Source organism: Oncorhynchus keta, chromosome 19 (assembly GCF_023373465.1).
Source record: "Oncorhynchus keta strain PuntledgeMale-10-30-2019 chromosome 19, Oket_V2, whole genome shotgun sequence".
NCBI lineage: Eukaryota > Metazoa > Chordata > Actinopteri > Salmoniformes > Salmonidae > Oncorhynchus > Oncorhynchus keta.
Genome location: NC_068439.1, coordinates 51,985,658 through 52,005,070, shown reverse-complemented (window position 1 = coordinate 52,005,070; position 19,413 = coordinate 51,985,658). Strand labels below are relative to the sequence as shown.

Below are 19,413 nucleotides of genomic sequence, written 5' to 3'. Positions count from 1 at the left end.
TCCCACTTAAAACGATAATAGAGGCCTGTAATTTTCATCATAGGTACACTTCAACTATGACAGACAAAATGAGAAAAAAAATCCAGAAAGTCACATTGTAGGATTATTAATGAATTTATTTGCAAATTATTGTGGAAAATAAGTATTTGGTCACCTACAAACAAGCAAGATTTCTGGCTCTCACAGACCTTCTTTAAGAGGCTCCTCTGTCCTCCACTCGTTACCTGTATTAATTGCACCTGTTTGAACTTGTTATCGGTATAAAAAACACCTGTCCACAACCTCAAACAGTCACACACCAAACTCCACTATGGCCAAGACCAAAGAACTGTCAAAGGACACCAGAAACAAAATTGTAGACCTGCACCAGGCTGGGAAGACTGAATCTGCAATAGGTAAGCAGCTTGGTTTGAAGAAATCAACTGTGGGAGCAATTATTAGGAAATGGAAGACATACAAGACCACTGATAATCTCCCTCGATCTGGGGCTCCACGCAAGATCTCACCCCGTGGGGTCAAAATGATCACAAGAACGGTGAGCAAAAATCCCAGAAACACACGGGGGGACCTAGTGAATGACCTGCAGAGAGCTGAGACCAAAGTAACAAAGCCTACCATCAGTAACACACTACGCCGCCAGGGACTCAAATCCTGCAGTGCCAGACGTGTCCCCCTGCTTAAGCCAGTACATGTCCATGCCCGTCTGAAGTTTGCTAGAGAGGATTTGGATTATCCAGAAGAAGATTGGGAGAATGTCATATGGTCAGATGAAACCAAAATATAACTTTTTGGTAAAAACTCAACTCGTCGTGTTTGGAGGACAATGAATGCTGAGTTGCATCCAAAGAACACCATACCTACTGTGAAGCATGGGGGTGGAAACATCATGCTTTGGGGCTGTTTTTCTGCAAAGGGACCAGGACGACTGATCCGTGTAAAGGAAAGAATGAATGAAAACCTACTTCCATCAGTAAGGGCATTGAACATGAAATGTGGCTGGGTCTTTCAGCATGACAATGATCCCAAACACACCGCCCGGGAAACAAAGGAGTGGCTTCGTAAGAAGCATTTCAAGGTCCTGGAGTGGCCTAGCCAGTCTCCAGATCTCAAACCCATAGAAAATCTTTGGAGGGATTTGAAAGTCCATGTTGCCCAGCAACAGCCCCAAAACATCACTGCTCTAGAGGAGATCTGCATGGAGGAATGGGCCAAAATAAATACCAGCAACAGTGTGTGAAAACCTTGTGAAGACTTACAGAAAACGTTTGACCTCTGTCATTGCCAACAAAGTTTTGAGATACACTTTTGTTATTGACCAAATACTTATTTTCCACCATAATCTGCAAATAAATTCATTTAAAATCCTACAATGTGATTTTCTGGAGAGAAAAAAAATCTCATTTTGTCTGTCATAGTTGAAGTGTACCTAATTATGAAAATTACAGGCCTCTCTCATCTTTTTAAGTGGGAGAACTTGCACAATTGGTGGCTGACTAAATACTTTTTTGCCCCACTGTATACATAGTCACTTTAGCCATATCTACATGTACATGCTACCTCAATCAGCCTGACTAACTGGTATGTATGTATCCTCGCTACTTTTCTAGCCTCGCTACTGTATATAGCCCCGCTACTGTATATAGCCCCGCTACTGTATATAGCCCCGCTACTGTTATTTTTCATTGTTTTTTACTGTTGTTTTTATTTCTTTACTTACCTATTGTTCACCTAACACCTTTTTGTTTGAAATTGCACTGTTGGTTGGAGCCTGTAAGTAAGCATTTCACTGTAATTTCTACACCTGTTGTATTCGGCGCACATGACAAATAAACTTTGATTTGATTTGAGATAGCTTCAAGTTCCTCTGCCTCCAAATCACTAAAGACTTAAAATGGTCCACACGCAACAGTCATGAAGAAAGCTCCCCCTTAGGAGGCTGAAAAGTTTTGGCATGGGCCCTCATATCCTCAAAAGGTTCTACAGCTGTACCATTGAGAGCATATTGAATGGCTGCATCAGTGCTTGGTATGGCAATAGCACCGCCCTTAATCGCATGGGGCTACAGAGCGGGAATGGCGCTACAGTGCAGACAGCCCAGTACATCACTGGGGCCGAGCTCTGCCATCCAGGACCTATATATCAGGCGCTGTGAAAAGAAGGCCCGGAAAATCGTTAAAGACCTTAACCACCCAAGCCATAGACGATTTTGTCTGCTGCCGCATGGCAAGAAGTACCGGTGCATCAAGTCTGACACCAACAGGCTCTAGAACAGCTTATTTCCCCAATCAATACGACTGATACAGTAAATAGCTACACAGACTATCTGAGTTAACCTTGTATGTTTATAGACCTTTTATTTCAGTTTTTGCACTGTCTCTATGCACACTCACAGGGCCCTACACACTCACACACACTGTGAATCAAGTGATCTGGATACCCTAATTGTGAAGAAGGTGGATTTTGTGGAATTTATAGCCACAGTGATTAATTGTACAGCACAAGTGTCTAAGAAGCTGAAGTCCAAGAAGCTGGATATCATTATATCTGCAGCCAAAAAGTTTTTGGGGCTCCAAGACTTCATGGTAGAAACACAAAAAGGACTATTGTCGCTGGGAAATGTTCTGCCCTCACAGGAGGCTTCTGAGCCTGATTAGAAGTAGATTTATTTTTTTACAGAAAATAAGGTTAATTTTGTTTTGTTAATACATTTTTTGGTAGTTTGTATCATATTTGATTTATTTTTACCCAAATGTTTTCCTTTTTGGGATCCTTATTATTCACCAGCACAGTAGGTGGCGGAATGCACATGTAATTGTTGCGAACGCCATTATACCATAGAAGAAGAAGAAGCAAAATTGTCTGGAAACGGAAATACGTAAATAAGCTGCGTCTGTCCGTGTTGTGTCGACGACCAAAGCTGTACGCATTTTTTGTTCTTAGAACATTTTGTACGGAAAATATACAACTATGGCTATGCAAGCAGCTAAACGAGCTAATGTAAGTTCACATTTGTCATGTTTTTTTGTGTTCAAATGATAGCTACAATCAACTGAGTCAGGTTTTCTGTCTAGAAATACAGAACTAGCGTGGTAGCTGGATTGGCTGACGACGCGTACTGTCAGCTAGCTCGCTAACGACGTTAGCAAGCCACGTTAACGTTAAGAAACTAAATACAGGCGGGTGGCTTCATCGATTAATTGGAATTTTATTAAGACATTAACTATAAAACACAACTAAATGTATTTTTTGAAGGTAAATAATAGCTTGCCTTTTTTACTGAATTCTCGAGCTAGAAAGCTAACTATGCGAGTGAGCTAGTAGTAGCTTGCTTTCAACTGCGTAACTAACGTTAGTAACGTTGACATTACTGTTTATAACTTGGCACAGTTGTTGCAATTTATTTTACTTGATTTTTTTATATTTTCTTTAAAGCCCCGTTTGCACCGGCACTTAAAATTAGGGCCAAATTAGAGTTGTCTCGAATGTAATTCGAGCTGGGTCGAGGGGAACTCAGGCCTGCGCAACTGGTGCCAGCTCAATTAGAATTCGGGCTGGTGCCGTCTTTATTATGCTACCATCAAGCTGATCACTGCTGGATGCGCCACAGCAGTCTAAGGCACTGCATCTCCGTGCTAGAATGGGTCACTACAGACCCTGGTTCGATTCCAGACAGTATCACAACTGGCCGTGATTGGGAGTCCCATAGGGCAGCGCACAATTGGCCCAGCATCGTCCGGGGTAGGCCGTCATTGTAAATTGTAGTTTGTTCTTAAGTAACTTAAGTAACCTAGTTAAATACATAAAAACTAGTTGTGCATGACACTGACCCTTGTGATTGGAGTCATAGGAGTCAACTCTGGCTCTACTCCCTAAGAGCGCTGAAACAATGTACACACAATACACCATCTCATTATGGAGTCCTACTAGGAAGACTCCATTTGCTTTCTAGTGGAATGACATGAGCATGATTTTGCCCATAAAGGGCCTATTTTTGTTTGAATATAGAAGGTGATGTGTGAACTAGAATATTAGTGATATTTCTGCTTTGTGAAGCCTTGATGGATCCCTTTGGATGATGTGTGCACTCTATGCTGATAAGCCTATTCTTTTCCATGTTATAGCCTTGTTCAGGCAGGCATTACCAGGGATGTTGGTTCTGTAATTATTATCCAAGCATGTGTGTTATTCCAGAGGATGATTCACGCAGGATTTGTTTTTCCAAAATGCCCCTTGTAAAGATTTTTCTTCAAATTGAATTGACCGACAGAAGCCTGGAGGTTATTGTCGGCGTGAAGATATTTCAAAGTCATGTCTAGATGATAATAGGCTACACTGATAGCTCGTGCTTGGCCTGCTAATGTATAGTTCTCCCATACTATTTACATTGATGAAGTGTGCTCATAATCATTTAGCAATCCATCCATGGTAGATGTCCTTCCTGATAACAATGCCCCCACATCCTGCTGATTTGAGCTGCTGAATCGCATTTGCGCTTGACTATGTTTATGGACGAGAAAGTGAACTTGCCATTTCCAACTAGTTTAGCGGGGATGCTGCTTTGTGATATATTGCCTAGGGCATTGCTCTCCAACCCTGTTTGTGGAGAGCTTCCATCCTGTAGGTTTTCACTCCAACTCTAATCTAGCGCATCTGATTCAACAATTAGCTGGTTGATAAACTGAATCAGGTTAGTTACAACTTGGGTTGGAGTGAACTTAAAGTAAGGTAACTCTCCAGGAACAGGATTGGTGAGCCCTGACCTAGGACATCAACAGCCATCCAGTCTTTCATTAAATAAGCTATAGGCACTACTTTTTATTGCACATTTAGGCCTAATTAAACTGATGCATGTGGCAATGTTCAACTTCAATTCACTGGCACTATGAAGAATAGCTTAGCCATTCTCATTGATAGCCTAATATATACTTTTGGTGAATTTCCGAAGCGTTGCTAAATACAGATGACCAAGATATTGTTTATGTGCACGGTTCTGACTTCCTGGCCTGATCCTCTCGCCCTCGCCTGCTCCGCTTTCTCTTTACTATGATGAACGCTAGTGTGTGTTTGATCTTAGGTCTTTTGCGTGTAGAATAGCTCAGCCTACTCATTGATAGCCCCTACTTTAGTGAACTTGCGCAAGGCATTGCAAGCCAAGAAATACAGCATTGCGATAGCCTACATCTTTTGATTACAGATCGACAGTTCTGTCTCTGGTGGCCGACAAGCCTGACTGTGTCCCTCCAATCTCTTTCCCTCGCTAGCCCGCTCTTTCGTTCTTTGCTGTCCTGGTGAGGGTGAATTAAATTCTCCAATATCTTGCTAGCTAGCAATATTAGGGAAGCCAATATGTGACTGCAGCTGGCTTGCAGCTGGCTATCTATCAACATAACATATTTTATTTCTGGAGGCAGTGGAAATGCAATTTGAGCCAGCCCAACCTGGGGTGATTTCTAAGTGCCAATGGAAACATGGCTTAAATGGAGCTTATCAGTTACGAATTCTGTTTTCTTTGCAGATTCGATTACCACCTGAAGTCAACAGAATACTCTACATTAGAAATCTACCATACAAGATCACAGCTGAGGAAATGTACGACATCTTTGGGAAATATGGACCAATACGACAGATTCGAACGTAAGTTGAAGATCGGCTCTGGGTGGGATCAGTCCAATTCTAGGTATAATCTTCTCGTGTGTAGTCTGCAGAACTGTGGCAGGTGTTCAACCACAAAGTCTCATCCTTGTCTTCTATGTCTGTCTTGTTGTGCCCTGTTTTCAGTGGAAACACACCGGAATCAAGAGGGACAGCTTACGTGGTCTACGAGGACATCTTTGATGCCAAGAACGCCTGCGATCACCTGTCTGGATTCAACGTCTGTAACAGATATCTTGTAGTTTTATACTACAATGCAAACAGGGTACGTAGATCTATGTATGATCTATTCTATCAAGGACTTGGCAAAGTCTCTTTCCATTGTTGATAAATAATCTCAAGGGGTATCTGGTAGGGATTAATACATTTCATCACTTTGTAGATAGAGAAATTATGCTGAACAAACAGTGTAGTCAATGCTGGTACATTACATTTGACCCTGTAGGTGTCTGGCAGAAGAGTCCAGCTCTGATAATTTTATTTAAACTGAGACAAAGCAATTTGATGTGCCACGAGCAACAGGATGAACCACAGATATCGCAGACAAGCGACGCAAGATGATGCACTCAGAGAGGATCTGCACTTCACTCTGCTGCAATGTGAAGCTGCGGTACCAATACATCGAAGTTTAGCCTCTCTCTTCGCACTTGTTATGACCAAAGTTACAGCGTACCATCTCCGTAACGTGAGCCGCAGTTTTAACAACTCGCGCCTATCTATGAGACATGATATACCGCACGCAAAAGTCAGCATGTCTGCGAACCAAAGCTAGTTTGAAGTAGTTTTGCCCTTTTAGTCTCTTTTCTTTTTTTCTTGGCAGCCAGAGCATTGCGAGATGTAGATTCACAGAAACACAATAGCAAATATAAATTCACAAATCTCTAATAGTACAACTAAATAGGAAAATGGCCGTTGGAAAATACCTTTTAGGGCGGAGCCTTGCCAGCGTCTCGTGGAGAGTGGGGTTGAGCGTGGTGTAATTGTATCTAATGTCCAATGAAATTGGGAGTATAGCAAGTGAAGTGATCAATAGAGCTAGCTAGATCATCCAATGTAGAATGCACTTTGTCTTGTTTTAAATACACGCCTAAAATGTTGAAAGGTTCAGTGTGCAGGCCAGGGTGAGTTGCCATTTTCCTACTAATACATATATTTTTAAACCAGGTTACTTACCTGTAAAAGTTTTGCTTTGAGAAAAGTTTAATGTTGACTGTCAACCAGAGAAAATCGCATCTATTGCGTCACTGACGTTTGTGGCCACATCTCGTCACGCTCCCAGCGCAGCACCCTGAAAACCACGTTGACGGGGGTATGACGGTACGCTCTCCTCACGCTGTTGTAGTTTCACTGCTCGTTGTTGTGGAATTTGGCCCGATATTGCGGTTTACTATGTACATCACTGACTCTACCATTAAGGCGCTAGGTAAATGTTTGCCGAACAAGTCTGCCTGTCTGATTTGTGGAAGAAAAAAAACAATGTATAGTTTTGCTCTTGAGCGTGTATAATTCATGGTTTCCATGTCACACTTTCTCTCTCAGGCGTTCCAGAAGATGGATACCAAGAAGAAAGAGGAGCAGCTGAAGCTTCTGAAGGAGAAATACGGCATCAACACAGATCCCCCAAAATAGACTCTCCTTTTTCCCCCTCTCCCCCAATTGTCCTTCCCTGGTACAGAATGTGCATTTCGACAAATGTGAGGTTGTTTGTCTCAAAATTTAGCACGCAGGTGTTTTCTACTTTTGTTATATTTCATTGCGTTTGGCAGGCCTGTTTATTTTTTTTACATGTATTTTTAACTTTGTTTCTGTGGTGCATATTGAACACATACATCTTTGAAAAATCTTCCACAAAATGTATGCATCAAATCTATTCATACAAATTCACTTTTAGATTTCAGATTCTGTCAAATAAATGTATCTTGGTAAAATTGTCCTTTTTTATTAAAGCTGCTGGCCATGCGTCTTGCGTGAATGCACATCTGTTATAGCACTCTTGGTGAAAAGGTAACGAGTTCCAGGTCAAAGTAGAGGTCACAATTGTTGCATACAGGCACACACGACTGCCTGCAGTTCTTTTGTATATTATATACACACACAGTCTTTCACACTATCCTGAACCGGGGATCTTTGCAGTCAGTATTTCACAGTATAACAGCCTGTTTTTATTTTGTCTCGGCTAACACCATATTTGTCATGGGGATAGTTCAGCTTGTATTTAGAGAACAGATGTTCTGGGAGTTGGTAAATCTATATCCAAGACATCAACAAGAGGACAATCTCTACCATTGGTTTGCCTGCGTATTCTGATATCGCTTAACACAAGCGACATCTGGTGGCTATATGCAGTACACATTCAGAAAACAGACCATAGTTATTTTATTAGTTTAAATCACAACACGAGTAGTGCAGCCATGTTATCAGGTACACAATACATGCTACATGTACAAAATAATCCTTCAATTGACACTGCCTTTGCTTACATTTGGTATCGGATTAATAATAGTTTTTAAGTACAAGCATTTCTGGGCGAAGATGTTCATGTGAAGTTTCAGATTTCCAGACGGTCAGCCTAATTTATTGAGGAATGATGGTGGACTTGGTCTTCCTATCGCAGTCAATTTGAAAATAAATTAATCAAATAACTCCTCCCAAATGTGCGGATGACATGTGAAACAAAATGGGTAGTTAGTTACAAATTGCAACTGGTGATTTATATAAGCAATGTCTGCAATCTTTCAACAAGGCAACAGTAAACATGTCCTCCCCCACCAATGATACAGCGCCCTCCCTTGGGCCGATTGGGGTCGTGTGACAAACACATTTCTGTTTATTACTATAGCGCCTGCCTTGGGCCAATCGCTGTAATTTAGTAAACGCTGGATCACAATGGCAAGACGCATTATTCACCCAAGTTTCGTCCAAATCGGGCCAGAGCTGCGTGTGACCATCGTACGGAGACAGATCCACAGTACCGGGACAACGACGGTGTACAGGTGAATTACTTAATATTTCCAGTAAAACTGGGGTCTAATAGGCTGCTGCCGAATCTGTTTGTGCTGTCTTGTCAACTCCTATGTCGCGCCGTGACAAAATGGCACAAACCGATCTGGGACCAGGCCAGGGGGTCTCGGGCTATTTCTAAGCAGTTGTCTTTATGGGAGGACAGGATACACTGCACCTGAAAAGGAGCTACTATACAGTGTGTATGCTTCAGTGAGGGGAATAAAAAAGTACAAAAAGTTGATCAATAAAGAGGAGCGTGTCGTTGGGTACACATTGGGCAAACTGTATAGCCTACCAAAACATGAAGTGTTTTTGTCCTCTTGGCTTGGTTCATAAAGAAATGGCATTCACTTTGATCTTTCAATGCATTGCTCCTTTTTTACACTCCTTTTTTAAACTGAAAGAGACAAACAATATGAGATAATATCAATCAATGTGTAACACAATTGTGCTCTGGCCTTAGATCATTTCCTCTTTATATCTATGAGTGGTATTAATAAACTCATGACAGGAACTTCATTGAATTCAGTACATTGATATGCAACCTGTATCTTCATTGAAGAGATGGTGTGATGACATAGACCAAAACTAAGTGGAACAATAATATGTAGGATGAAATGCACTTAAAACCCCTACATTGTTATTGGGCTGAGCTCATTTTCAGATAGATGTTACATTGCCTCTCATTAGTTATGCCTCATAAGCTATACTTCCTCCAACAATACTGATGAGGTGGTTTTATTTCAATGTATTTCATTTCTTTCGGTCCAATTCAGGCAAATATTTTTCTTGTATTCATACAGACTTTTGGTGTTGTCGTTAAATATGCCACATTCAATATCTCCTCATTCAAAATGGTTCTCATGAGATGGTAGATTTTAAATAGGGGTATGTTTACTATTATTATTATGAACTATTATTATCTACAAGGAACATGCTCCCACAAAAAATAATGTCTTGACAAATCACAAACAATACATCCCATTCATCAATACTTGTGACCTATACTGTCATATGCTTTTCAGATTTCAAATATTGGATGTTTAACTGTCGAACGGCATTTCGTTGACAAGCTTTTGTCTTTGTTATTCTTATAGGATGCAAAATAAGGAGATTTTAATTTTAAGGCAAAACCTAAAGGCATGCAAATGAACTCCATTTATATTCACCGACAGTACAAGCACATTTGGAAGGAAAACGTTTGTGATAAATAGGCTACTAATCCATCTCTTTATCTATCCAAATCGAATCTTTTAGAAGAATCGATACTTGGTTTGTCAGAAACAGTTACGTTACCATAGGAATTTGACTTGGTTGACATTGCTCAATATATGAAACACGTAGCTAGCGTCAGTAAACTCAGAATAATACATTGTAGCATAATTCAACATAAGCACATCACTGATGCTCAAGCTCCAGTGGAATGAGTGTATGGAAAATACTTTGCACACTTCACATTTTGGCAGTTGATTTTAAATCATTGAAATATAATATTTATATATCTGTATATTTGTGAGTATTGTGAATATGTAGTGAGTGTACAGTTTGTTTGTATCTTGTGGGGGGTGTGTAGCTCGTTATGTGTGTGTATATGTACGTATAAATTGTTTCTAGCAAATAACATTCTCATGCACACAAGTGTTTCAAACATCAAGAAGCGGATCCATTGAAAGGTAGTCCAAGCATATTTTTTTCCCAGTGGAAATAGCTGCAAACTGAATGGAACATGAATCTTCTGTGCAGTCTGTGGCGGTTCTCAAGCTCTCCTTCTCCTCTATTTCTGCAGGTCACACTGCAGGAGTAATACAATGGAAGGGTCGCTCTTTGCTGCCTCTTTGAACTCGTCCAGTGATATCTGGTCGTCGTTGTTCTTGTCCATCTTGCTGAAGATCTTGTCCACTCGCTGCTCGGGCGTCAGGCCGTCCTCGTTCATCTTCATCATGATCACAGTCCCCACCATCTTGTAGATGGCCTTCACAGAGGGGGAGAAATTGTAGTTCAATCATCAAGTAGAGGCATTTATAGGTCAAACACGTTCTCCGAAAAACCCAACCTGATTTGTATTCAAGGCACCTACTGTACAAGGGCATAAAGGGCAAAAGGAGGAAATGTAAAAATTCTGATTGTGAAGAGTCAAATCTAAAGTGCAGAACAAAAGGATTTTTTTGAGAAAGAACCCGTAACCATGACTAATATTTCAACACCTTAAACTCATATGACATGAATAGCTGAACCATAGAGATTTGGTTGCATCCTAAACGGTACCATATTCCCTATAGAGTGAACTACTTTTGACCAGAGCCCTATGAGCCCTGATTAAAAGTGGTGTACTACGTAGTGAATAAGATGCCATTTGGGACACAGATTATGATTCAAGCTTAATCTGTACGGGCTGAACTCTACCTCAATGATCTCCAGCATCTCCACTCGTGTGATCTTGCCATCTCCATCCAGGTCGTACATGTTGAAGGCCCAGTTGAGTTTCTGTTCGAAGCTGCCTCGAGACGTGATAGACAGGGCACAGATGAACTCTCTGAAATCGATGGTGCCGTCCCCGTTCTTATCAAAGGTCCTGAATGCATGCTGGGCAAACTTTGAAGCATCTCCGTAGGGGAAAAACTGAAAGCGAGAGAAAAAGAACGGAAGAGATCCCATTTGTATTAGTTAGAAGGGGAACCCCAGCCTCACAAGCAGGTTCATCAATCATTCAAGACGATACCACATGTAGCTGTCTATACCTTTGATATTAGTTCATGGCACATATAGTACTTTACAGTACATGATGTGCCTGATCGCCATCCTACTAAGCAGTGTGTGTGTGTGTGTGTGTGTGTGTGTGTGTGTGTGTGTGTGTGTGTGTGTGTGTGTGTGTGTGTGTGTGTGTGTGTGTGTGTGTGTGTGTGTGTGTGTGTGTGTGTGTGTGTGTGTGTGTGTGTGTGTGTGTGTGTGTGTGTGTGTGTGTGTGTGTATGCATGCATGGGACTCTGTGTAAGTGTATGTCTGACACTCAGCGTGTATGACACCACAGAACCCGCAGTAGGATGCAATGCGGACCTAAGCTTTATAGTCAGTCTGGGAGAGGAGAGATGCATAGAAAAAAGGAGGAAAGGAGCGAGAGAAGTGGATAGTGAACAGAGGGAGAGGAGAGAGCAGAACGCTCCCTCTGTTCACGAGATAGAAACATTGTGGCGCTTCGACATGATTAAGCTCTCAGAGTGCAGACTTGTCCAGCCACTGACTTTAACAGTGCCTGCCTGCCTACTTTAGAAGCTATGTTGTCTGCAGCTCAAATGGCTCCCCACTAGGTCTGGTCAAAAGTAGTGCACTTTTCATTGCACCCTGTTCCCCGTTAGGGTGGACCCTTCAGTGTTCCTCCGCCCAAACTCACAGCTGCAACAAATGCACCCAGTGATTAACAATACACTGTTGAGTGCAAACCCGAAAAGCTTGATAATATCATTTAGAATTCTACCTTAATCTTCCACTGCTACTTCCACTATAGTCCAATTACATTCATAATCACATCACAAGGACAGCATTAACAAATCATAAATATTTGTCATGTTTTTAAGGAGGATGATGTCCTTAAAAGCTAAAAAAAAATGAATCATTCTACACAGCTCATTTTCACTGAAGCTGTTTTTATTGAGTGTTAAATAAACACATATTAGGATTTTTTTCAGATATCCTGGTTGAAAGATTCTGGATTTCCTGCTTATCCCACACTGATTCTGGGAATATTCAAACTGGGATTCCTGTAACACATTTTTTTTAATTGGGAGAATTTTTGACACATCCATTTTCCTATTCCTGGACCTACTGTGGTTCAGACAGTGCCTCCGTGGACAATACACAGACGGACAGGGTAGAGGCTAATGGGCTGTAAAGAAACACCATGTAAGATATGATGAGTTTCTGTAGCTGTATTCTAGTTGGGAGGCTGTGGTTCAGTTGGGTTCTCCAGGGGGAAAAGGCAAATTCATTAGAGCAGACCTTCCACTTGCCCTCTCTGATAGCAGGAGTAGAGGTGTTGGAGAATATGAGCTCTGCTCCGCTCTCAAAACACATGCCTTACAATGAGATGTGCCACTGCCAAAGAAATCCCTACAGATCTAAATAGTTTTCAAAGTGTTGCCCTGGTATGTCCTGTAGCTGTTTCTCACACTAAAAACAACAAAAACACACTCCTTTGAATATAATGAATGTATGAAATGCATGAAGTTCTTATGAAGGTACCCTTCAAATGAAAGTTATCTAACACTCGCTGCCTGTCTTTGCATAATGACACTTCCAGAACCCACACCCTGTTTAAAATCTGGACACAGAGCCCAGAGCACAGGGCAGAGCCCTGAGCCCAGAGCACAGAGCCCAGGGCCCAGAGCCCAGAGCACAGAGCCCAGAGCACAGGGCCCAGAGCCCAGAGCACAGAGCACAGAGCACAGAGCCCAGAGCACAGGGCCCAGAGCACAGAGCCCAGAGCCCAGAGCACAGAGCACAGAGCACAGAGCACAGAGCACAGGGCCCAGAGCCCAGAGCACAGAGCCCAGAGCCCAGAGCACAGAGCACAGAGCCCAGAGCACAGAGCACAGATCACAGAGCACAGAGCCCAGAGCACAGGGCCCAGAGCCCAGAGCACAGGGCCCAGAGCACAGGGCAAGGCTATGAATTCTAATGGCAGCTAGCAGAAGGCAATAGTCCTGGGGAGTGAATTCTGCAAACTGTCCATCTGCAGAAATGTCCTCCCATAAAAAAAATCTGCCGCAGTGGCAAACTGATCAGACTGCAGTTGAAAGTTAAAGGAAAGAGAGAGGGAAGCGGAAGATGGAGGGAGAGGGAGAGAGAGGAAGATAGAGGGGTAGAGAGAGGGAGATGGCGAGAAGGGGGACGGAGAGATTGAGGGAGAAAGAGAGATGGAGGGATAGAGAGAAAGAGAGAAAATGACACAGAGTGAGTACAGTTACATGCACACAATAATACTATTATTGTAAATAGTCAGATTAATATAATTGTTTGATTTAACTTTTACATGCTTTGCAAGAATAACTATTTCCCTTATAATCCTGTTTAAATTGATACACCCGAAGTCAGGCTACCTGATGGGACTTTAGTAAATACAGAAAATCGTAATTCAAAATAAACGTTCTATATCACAGCGACCATGTTATTTTTGGGAAGCCTATTTGATTCTGGGTTTAGACATACTGAAAGTCTGTAAAGTCTGTATGTGACAACTATTTCTAAGATACATACTTATGCATACTTCAGTTATGACCTTATGCTGATGAAGATAACCCGAATAAAGTTGATGACTAATGTCATAATCGGCCTAGAGCCATAATCGGTTTAATATCGAATTATTACCGTGAATGCAGTCGTACTCAGTGAGAAACAGAGAGATAGCGAGAGAATGAACGTGAGAGAAGAGGGAGAGACAGAGATAGACAGAGTGAGCGAGCCGTGAGCAGTTGTGGGGTCAGCCTTTCAGTTCCCAGAGAGCCTGGGTGTTCTCTGGGTGTTGTGGGTGTACCAGAGCCTTGGGCCAGGCCTGTGTAACCCTGCCAGGATGTAAGGCACACTGTGATACAGCATGCACAAATGCAAATTGACTCCCTCACAGGGCTGGCCCTGCTGATCCATATGGCTTGGCACTGTCTGGCTGTTCCTGCTCAGTCAGGAGGGACTGGAGAGACAGGAAGGAAGAAACAAACCAAAGTAAAAGTCCTGCAGAAGAGGAGAGGGGTGGGAAGAGTGAGAGGGGGGTGGGGAGAGTGAGAGAGGGGGGGTGGGGAGAGTGAGAGGAGGGGGGTGGGGAGAGTGAGAGAGGGGGGGGAGAGAGAGGGGGTGGGAAGAGGAGGGGGGTGGGGAGAGTGAGAGAGGGGTGGGGAGAGTGAGAGGGGGTGGGGAGAGTGGGGAGAGTGAGAGAGGGGTGGGGAGAGTGAGAGAGGGGTGGGGAGAGTGAGAGAGGGGGGTGGGGAGAGTGGGGGGGTGGGGAGAGTGAGAGAGGGGTGGGGAGAGTGAGAGGGGGTGGGGAGAGTGAGAGAGGGGTGGGGAGAGAGGGGGGGTGGGGAGAGTGAGAGTGGGGGAGAGTGAGAGGGGTGGGGAGAGAGTGAGAGAGAGGGGGTGGGGAGAGTGGGGAGGAGAGAGGGGGGGGTGGGGGAGTGAGAGAGGGGTGGGGAGAGGGGGGTGGGGAGAGTGAGAGGGGGTGGGGAGAGTGAGAGGGGTGGGGCGGGGAGAGAGAGAGAGAGGGGTGGGGAGAAGAGAGAGAGTGGGGAGAGGGGAGGTGGGAGAGTGAGAGAGGGGTGGGGAGAAGAGAGAGGTGGGGGAGAGAGGGGGTGGGGAGTGAGAGAGAGAGAGAGAGGGGTGAGAAGAGAGAGAGTGGGGGAGAGGGGTGGGAGAGTGAGAGAGGGGTGAGAAGAGAGAGAGGGGGGGGAGAGGTGGAAGAGAGAGAGTCTGCTGCTGTTCTTCCTCTGTGAGAATCTGTTAGGTTATGAAACACTTAGTTATGTAAAAGCTCTGAAGAGGATGATAGGAGGCCAGGACGATAGGACTGACTGTGAAACTCTTTGAGCTTGATGTATCAGTTCCTTGATACATCAGAGTGATATTATACAGTTGAAGTCAAACATTTACATACATCTTAGCCAAATACATTTAAACTCAGTTTTTCACAATTCCTGACATTTAATCCTAGTAAACATTCCCTGTCTTAGGTCAGTTAGGATCACCACTTTATTTTAAGAATGTGAAAATGTCACAATAATAGTAGAGAGAAGGATTTCTTTCAGATTTGATTTCTTTCATCACATTCCCAGTGGGACAAGAAGTTCACATACACTCAATTAGTATTTGGTAACATTGCCTTTAAATTGTTTAACTTGGGTCAAACATTTCGGGTAGCCTTCCACAAGCTTCCCACAATAAGTAGGGCGAATTTAGGCCCATTCCGCCTGACAGAGTTGGTGTAACTGAGTCAGGTTTGTAGGCCTCCTTGCGAACATTCGCTTTTTCAGTCTTGTCCACAAATTTTCTATGGGATTGCAGTCAGGGCTTTGTGATGGCCACTCCAATTTGTTGTCCTTAAGCCATTTTGCCACAACTTTGGAAGTATGCCTGGGGTCATTGTCCATTTGGAAGACCCATTTGCAACCAAGCTTTAACTGATGTCTTGAGATGTTGCTTCAATATATCCACATAATTGTCCCTCCTCATAATGCCATCTATTTTATGAAGTGCACCAGTCCCTCCTACAGCAAAGCACCCCCACAACATGATGCTGCCACCCCCGTGCTTCACGGTTGGGATGGTGTTCTTCGGCTTGCAAGCGTCCCCTATTTTCCTCCAAACATAACGATGGTCATTATGGCCAAACAGTTCTATTTTTGTTTCATCAGACCAGAGGATATTTCTCCAAAAAGTACAATCTTTGCCCCCATATGTAGTTGCAAACCGTAATCTGGCTTTTTTTCTGGCGGTTTTTGAGCGGTGGCTTCTTCCTTGCTGAGCGACCTTTCTACTTCCTCTTCATATTCACAAGGTCCTTTGCTGTTGTTCTGGGATTGATTTACACTTTTCGCACCCAAGTACTTTCATCTCTAGGAGACAGAACGTGTCTCCTTCCTGAGTGGTATGACGGCTGTGTGGTCCCATGGTGTTTATACTTGCGTACTATTGTTGGTACAGATGAACGTGGTACCTTCAGACATTTGGAAATTGCTCCCAAGGATGAACCAGACTTGTGGAGGTCTACACAATGTTGGCTGATTTCTTTTGATTTTCCCATGATGTCAAGCAAAGAGGCGCTGAGTTTGAAGGTAGGCGTTGAAATACATCCATTACATCCACAGGTACACCTCCAATTGACTCAAATGTTGTCAATTAGCCAATCAGAAGCTTCTAAAGCCATGACATTTTCTGGAATTGTCCATGCTGTTTAAAGGCACAGTCAACTTGGTGCATGTAAACTTCTGACCCACAGAAATTGTGATACAGTGAATTATAAGTGAAATAATCTGTCTGTAAACAATTGTTGCAGAAATTACTTGTGTCATGCACAAAGTAGATGTCCTAACCGACTTGCCAAAACTATAGTTTGTTCACAAGAAATTTGTGGAGTGGTTGAAAAACGAGTTTTAATGTCTCCAACCTAAGTGTATGTAAACGTCCGACTTCAACTGTATTTGTGTGCTCATGAACGAGTGCTACAGCAACACTGGAACGCGCCCTCCACTCACCTTTTATGGTAACAAAAATGCCCTCATTTGGTGTATGATTTGAAAATGTTGGAACTAGACCATGTCCATTTCTAAACAAATGTGTAACAGCAAATTTGATCACATTTCTGTAGAGGTGTGGGCAGAATTTTAAAATCTTTTGTAATGACTTTTTCAAACACAAAATGCATACTGCCTTAGGGCCCAATTTAGTTGACTGGTCGATTGTTTGGTCGTGAGGCTGTTGTTCCACTGACATTGTTTTAGTCGAGCAGTAACAAATAAATATTTGCACCCATCTCTGTCAAGTAATCCATTCTGGAGGCCTGGACTAAAAGTATATTTATGCTTGATCCAAAATTGTGGTCGGAGGCTCCATGTGCAGGGTGTGATACAATTGCGGATCCTCCAGAGGCCAAAACGAACTCCGCACCGCATCGCCATGCACCTCCCAATTTTTTAACAATTCTGAGGGCTCTGTTTCGCTCCGCATTGACATGATTGGTTGACGGTAGGTGGGGCGGTACATCCTGTAGAAAACACAAACTCACCACCTTGATAACAGCTCGGCACTTGCTCCATGATGTGCAATAATTATGAAAACCCTGACGTCTGCTAAATCTGTATCACAATGCTGCATGGCCAATGCAGAAGTCGGATTGGTGATGCACCCAGATGCCCAATGCACTTCTCTCTCCAGAATGCGCTCTCTCCTGCCAATTTGAGCACATTCATTGTTTCATAACTTCATTGTGTGAATTGTTTGCGTTTGATTGTTAGTGTTCAACAATTCCCAATTACATACAGTGGGGCAAAAAATAATTTAGTCAGCCACCAATTGTGCATGTTCTCCCACTTAAAAAGATGAGAGAGGCCTGTAATTTTCATCATAGGTACACTTCAACTATGACAGACAAAATAAGAAGAAAAAAATCCAGAAAATCACATTGTAGGATTTTTAATGAATTTATTTGCAAATTATGGTGGAAAATAAGTATTTGGTCAATAACAAAAGTTTATCTCAATACGTTGTTATATACCCTTTGTTGGCAATGACAGAGGTCAAATGTTTTCTGTAAGTCTTCACAAGGTTTTCACACACTGTTGTTGGTATTTTGGCCCATTCCTCCATGCAGATCTCCTTTAGAGCAGTGATGTTTTGGGGCTGTTGCTGGGCAACACAGACTTTCAACTCCCTCCAAAGATTTTCTATGGGGTTGAGATCTGGAGACTGGCTAGGCCACTCCAGGACCTTGAAATGCTTCTTACGAAGCCACTCCTTCGTTGCCCCGGGCGGTGTGTTTGGGATCATTGTCATGCTGAAAGACCCAGCCACGTTTCATCTTCAATGCCCTTGCAGATGGAAGGAGGTTTTCACTCAAAATCTCACGATACATGGCCCAATTCATTGGGGGGGGACCATATTTAGGTAGCTTGTTTTGTGTTGGGTTTTGTGGGTGGTTGTCTTCTGTCTTTGTGTCTATGCACCAGATAGGACTGTTTCGTTTTTTTCACATTTGTTGTTTTGTATTTTGTAGTGTTCACGTTTATTGTCCTTATTAAACATGTTGAATACTAACCACGCTGCATTTTGGTCCTCCTCTCCTTCAACGGAAGAAAACTGTTACAACATATAAATGTGCCCATCTGGAGATCTGATAGTATTTCTGATTGGCTTAACGCACCACCACTAATGAATGACCTGTGGAGCTTCTCAAAGTCAGAAAATGATGTACTTTACTCCGTTCATTTTCACTGACACCCAACAGTACTCGTTACATGTTGAGTGCTTAGCAGGACAGGAACATGGTCCAATTCACACACTTGGTCATCCCTGGTTATCCCTATTGCCTCTGATCTGGGGGACTTACAAACACATGCTTCGCTTGCAAATTATGTCTGAGTTGGAGCTTGCCCCTGGCTGTCTGTAAATAAATAAAAAACAAGAAAATGTGACCATCTGCTTTGCTTAAGGAATTTGAAATGATTTATACTTGAAATGTGATGTTTCCTTCCATGAAGACCTGCAAAATTAACTGCTTTTCGTGTATGCATCAAAGCTCATAGCCAACAGCTGTTTTTCAATCTTTTTTATTTTTATACTCTTGATACTTAAGTACATTTTAGCATTTACATTTACTTTTGATACTTAAGTACATTTAAAACCAAATATTTTTAGACTTTTACTCAAGTAATATTTTACTGGGTGACTTTCACTTTTACTTGAGTCATTTTCTATTAAGATATCTTTACTTTATCAAGTATGGAAATTGGGTCCTTTTTCCATCACTGGTGTAGCCAATGTGATTTATAGGATTTGTTTTATTTTTAATTTGGATATTTTCTACCTGTAGGCTGCAATATTTTTACATAGTTGGCAATGACAATAGAAGTTAGGAAACTTTTTAGGTTAGTATCATTTTCATTTAGATTTGGATGGAATTTTGATTAACCACATGACAATGATTTTGAGATATGAAGACGTTATTATAAATGAAATGAAAATGTTTCACAAGAGTGTGCATATGAAAACCATAACTGGCACGCA

The 19,413-nt window shown here is 42.5% G+C and overlaps 2 protein-coding genes across 2 annotated transcripts in view; one reads left to right on the top strand and one right to left on the bottom strand.

The window, feature by feature from the left end:
- Positions 1-2,831: 2,831 nt before the first annotated feature.
- Positions 2,832-7,611, top strand: sf3b6 (splicing factor 3b, subunit 6). The gene is made up of 4 exons (XM_035764665.2): positions 2,832-2,997; positions 5,516-5,634; positions 5,779-5,917; positions 7,192-7,611. Exons 1-4 carry the CDS (start codon positions 2,968-2,970, stop codon positions 7,279-7,281), a joined length of 378 nt encoding a protein of 125 aa, XP_035620558.1. The 5' UTR covers positions 2,832-2,967; the 3' UTR covers positions 7,282-7,611.
- Positions 7,612-8,011: 400 nt separating this feature from the next.
- The window catches only part of LOC118377717 (visinin-like protein 1), a 54,642-nt gene continuing 43,240 nt past the window's right edge, over positions 8,012-19,413 (bottom strand). Inside the window, exons 3-4 of the mRNA XM_035764664.2 lie at positions 11,059-11,274; positions 8,012-10,627 (exon numbers count right to left, since the gene is read on the bottom strand). Coding sequence (XP_035620557.1) covers positions 10,430-10,627; positions 11,059-11,274 — 414 coding nt within the window. The 3' untranslated portion in view covers positions 8,012-10,429. The remainder of the gene's footprint in view (positions 10,628-11,058; positions 11,275-19,413) is intronic.

Excerpts from the sequence above, each read along its gene's own strand:
- sf3b6 (XM_035764665.2), top strand. The coding sequence starts at position 2,968 with ATGGCTATGCAAGCAGCTAAACGAGCTAAT. Across the intron at positions 2,998-5,515 it reads AAGCAGCTAAACGAGCTAAT|ATTCGATTACCACCTGAAGT; the intron begins GTAAGTTCACAT and ends TTTTCTTTGCAG. Across the intron at positions 5,918-7,191 it reads TATACTACAATGCAAACAGG|GCGTTCCAGAAGATGGATAC; the intron begins GTACGTAGATCT and ends TTTCTCTCTCAG.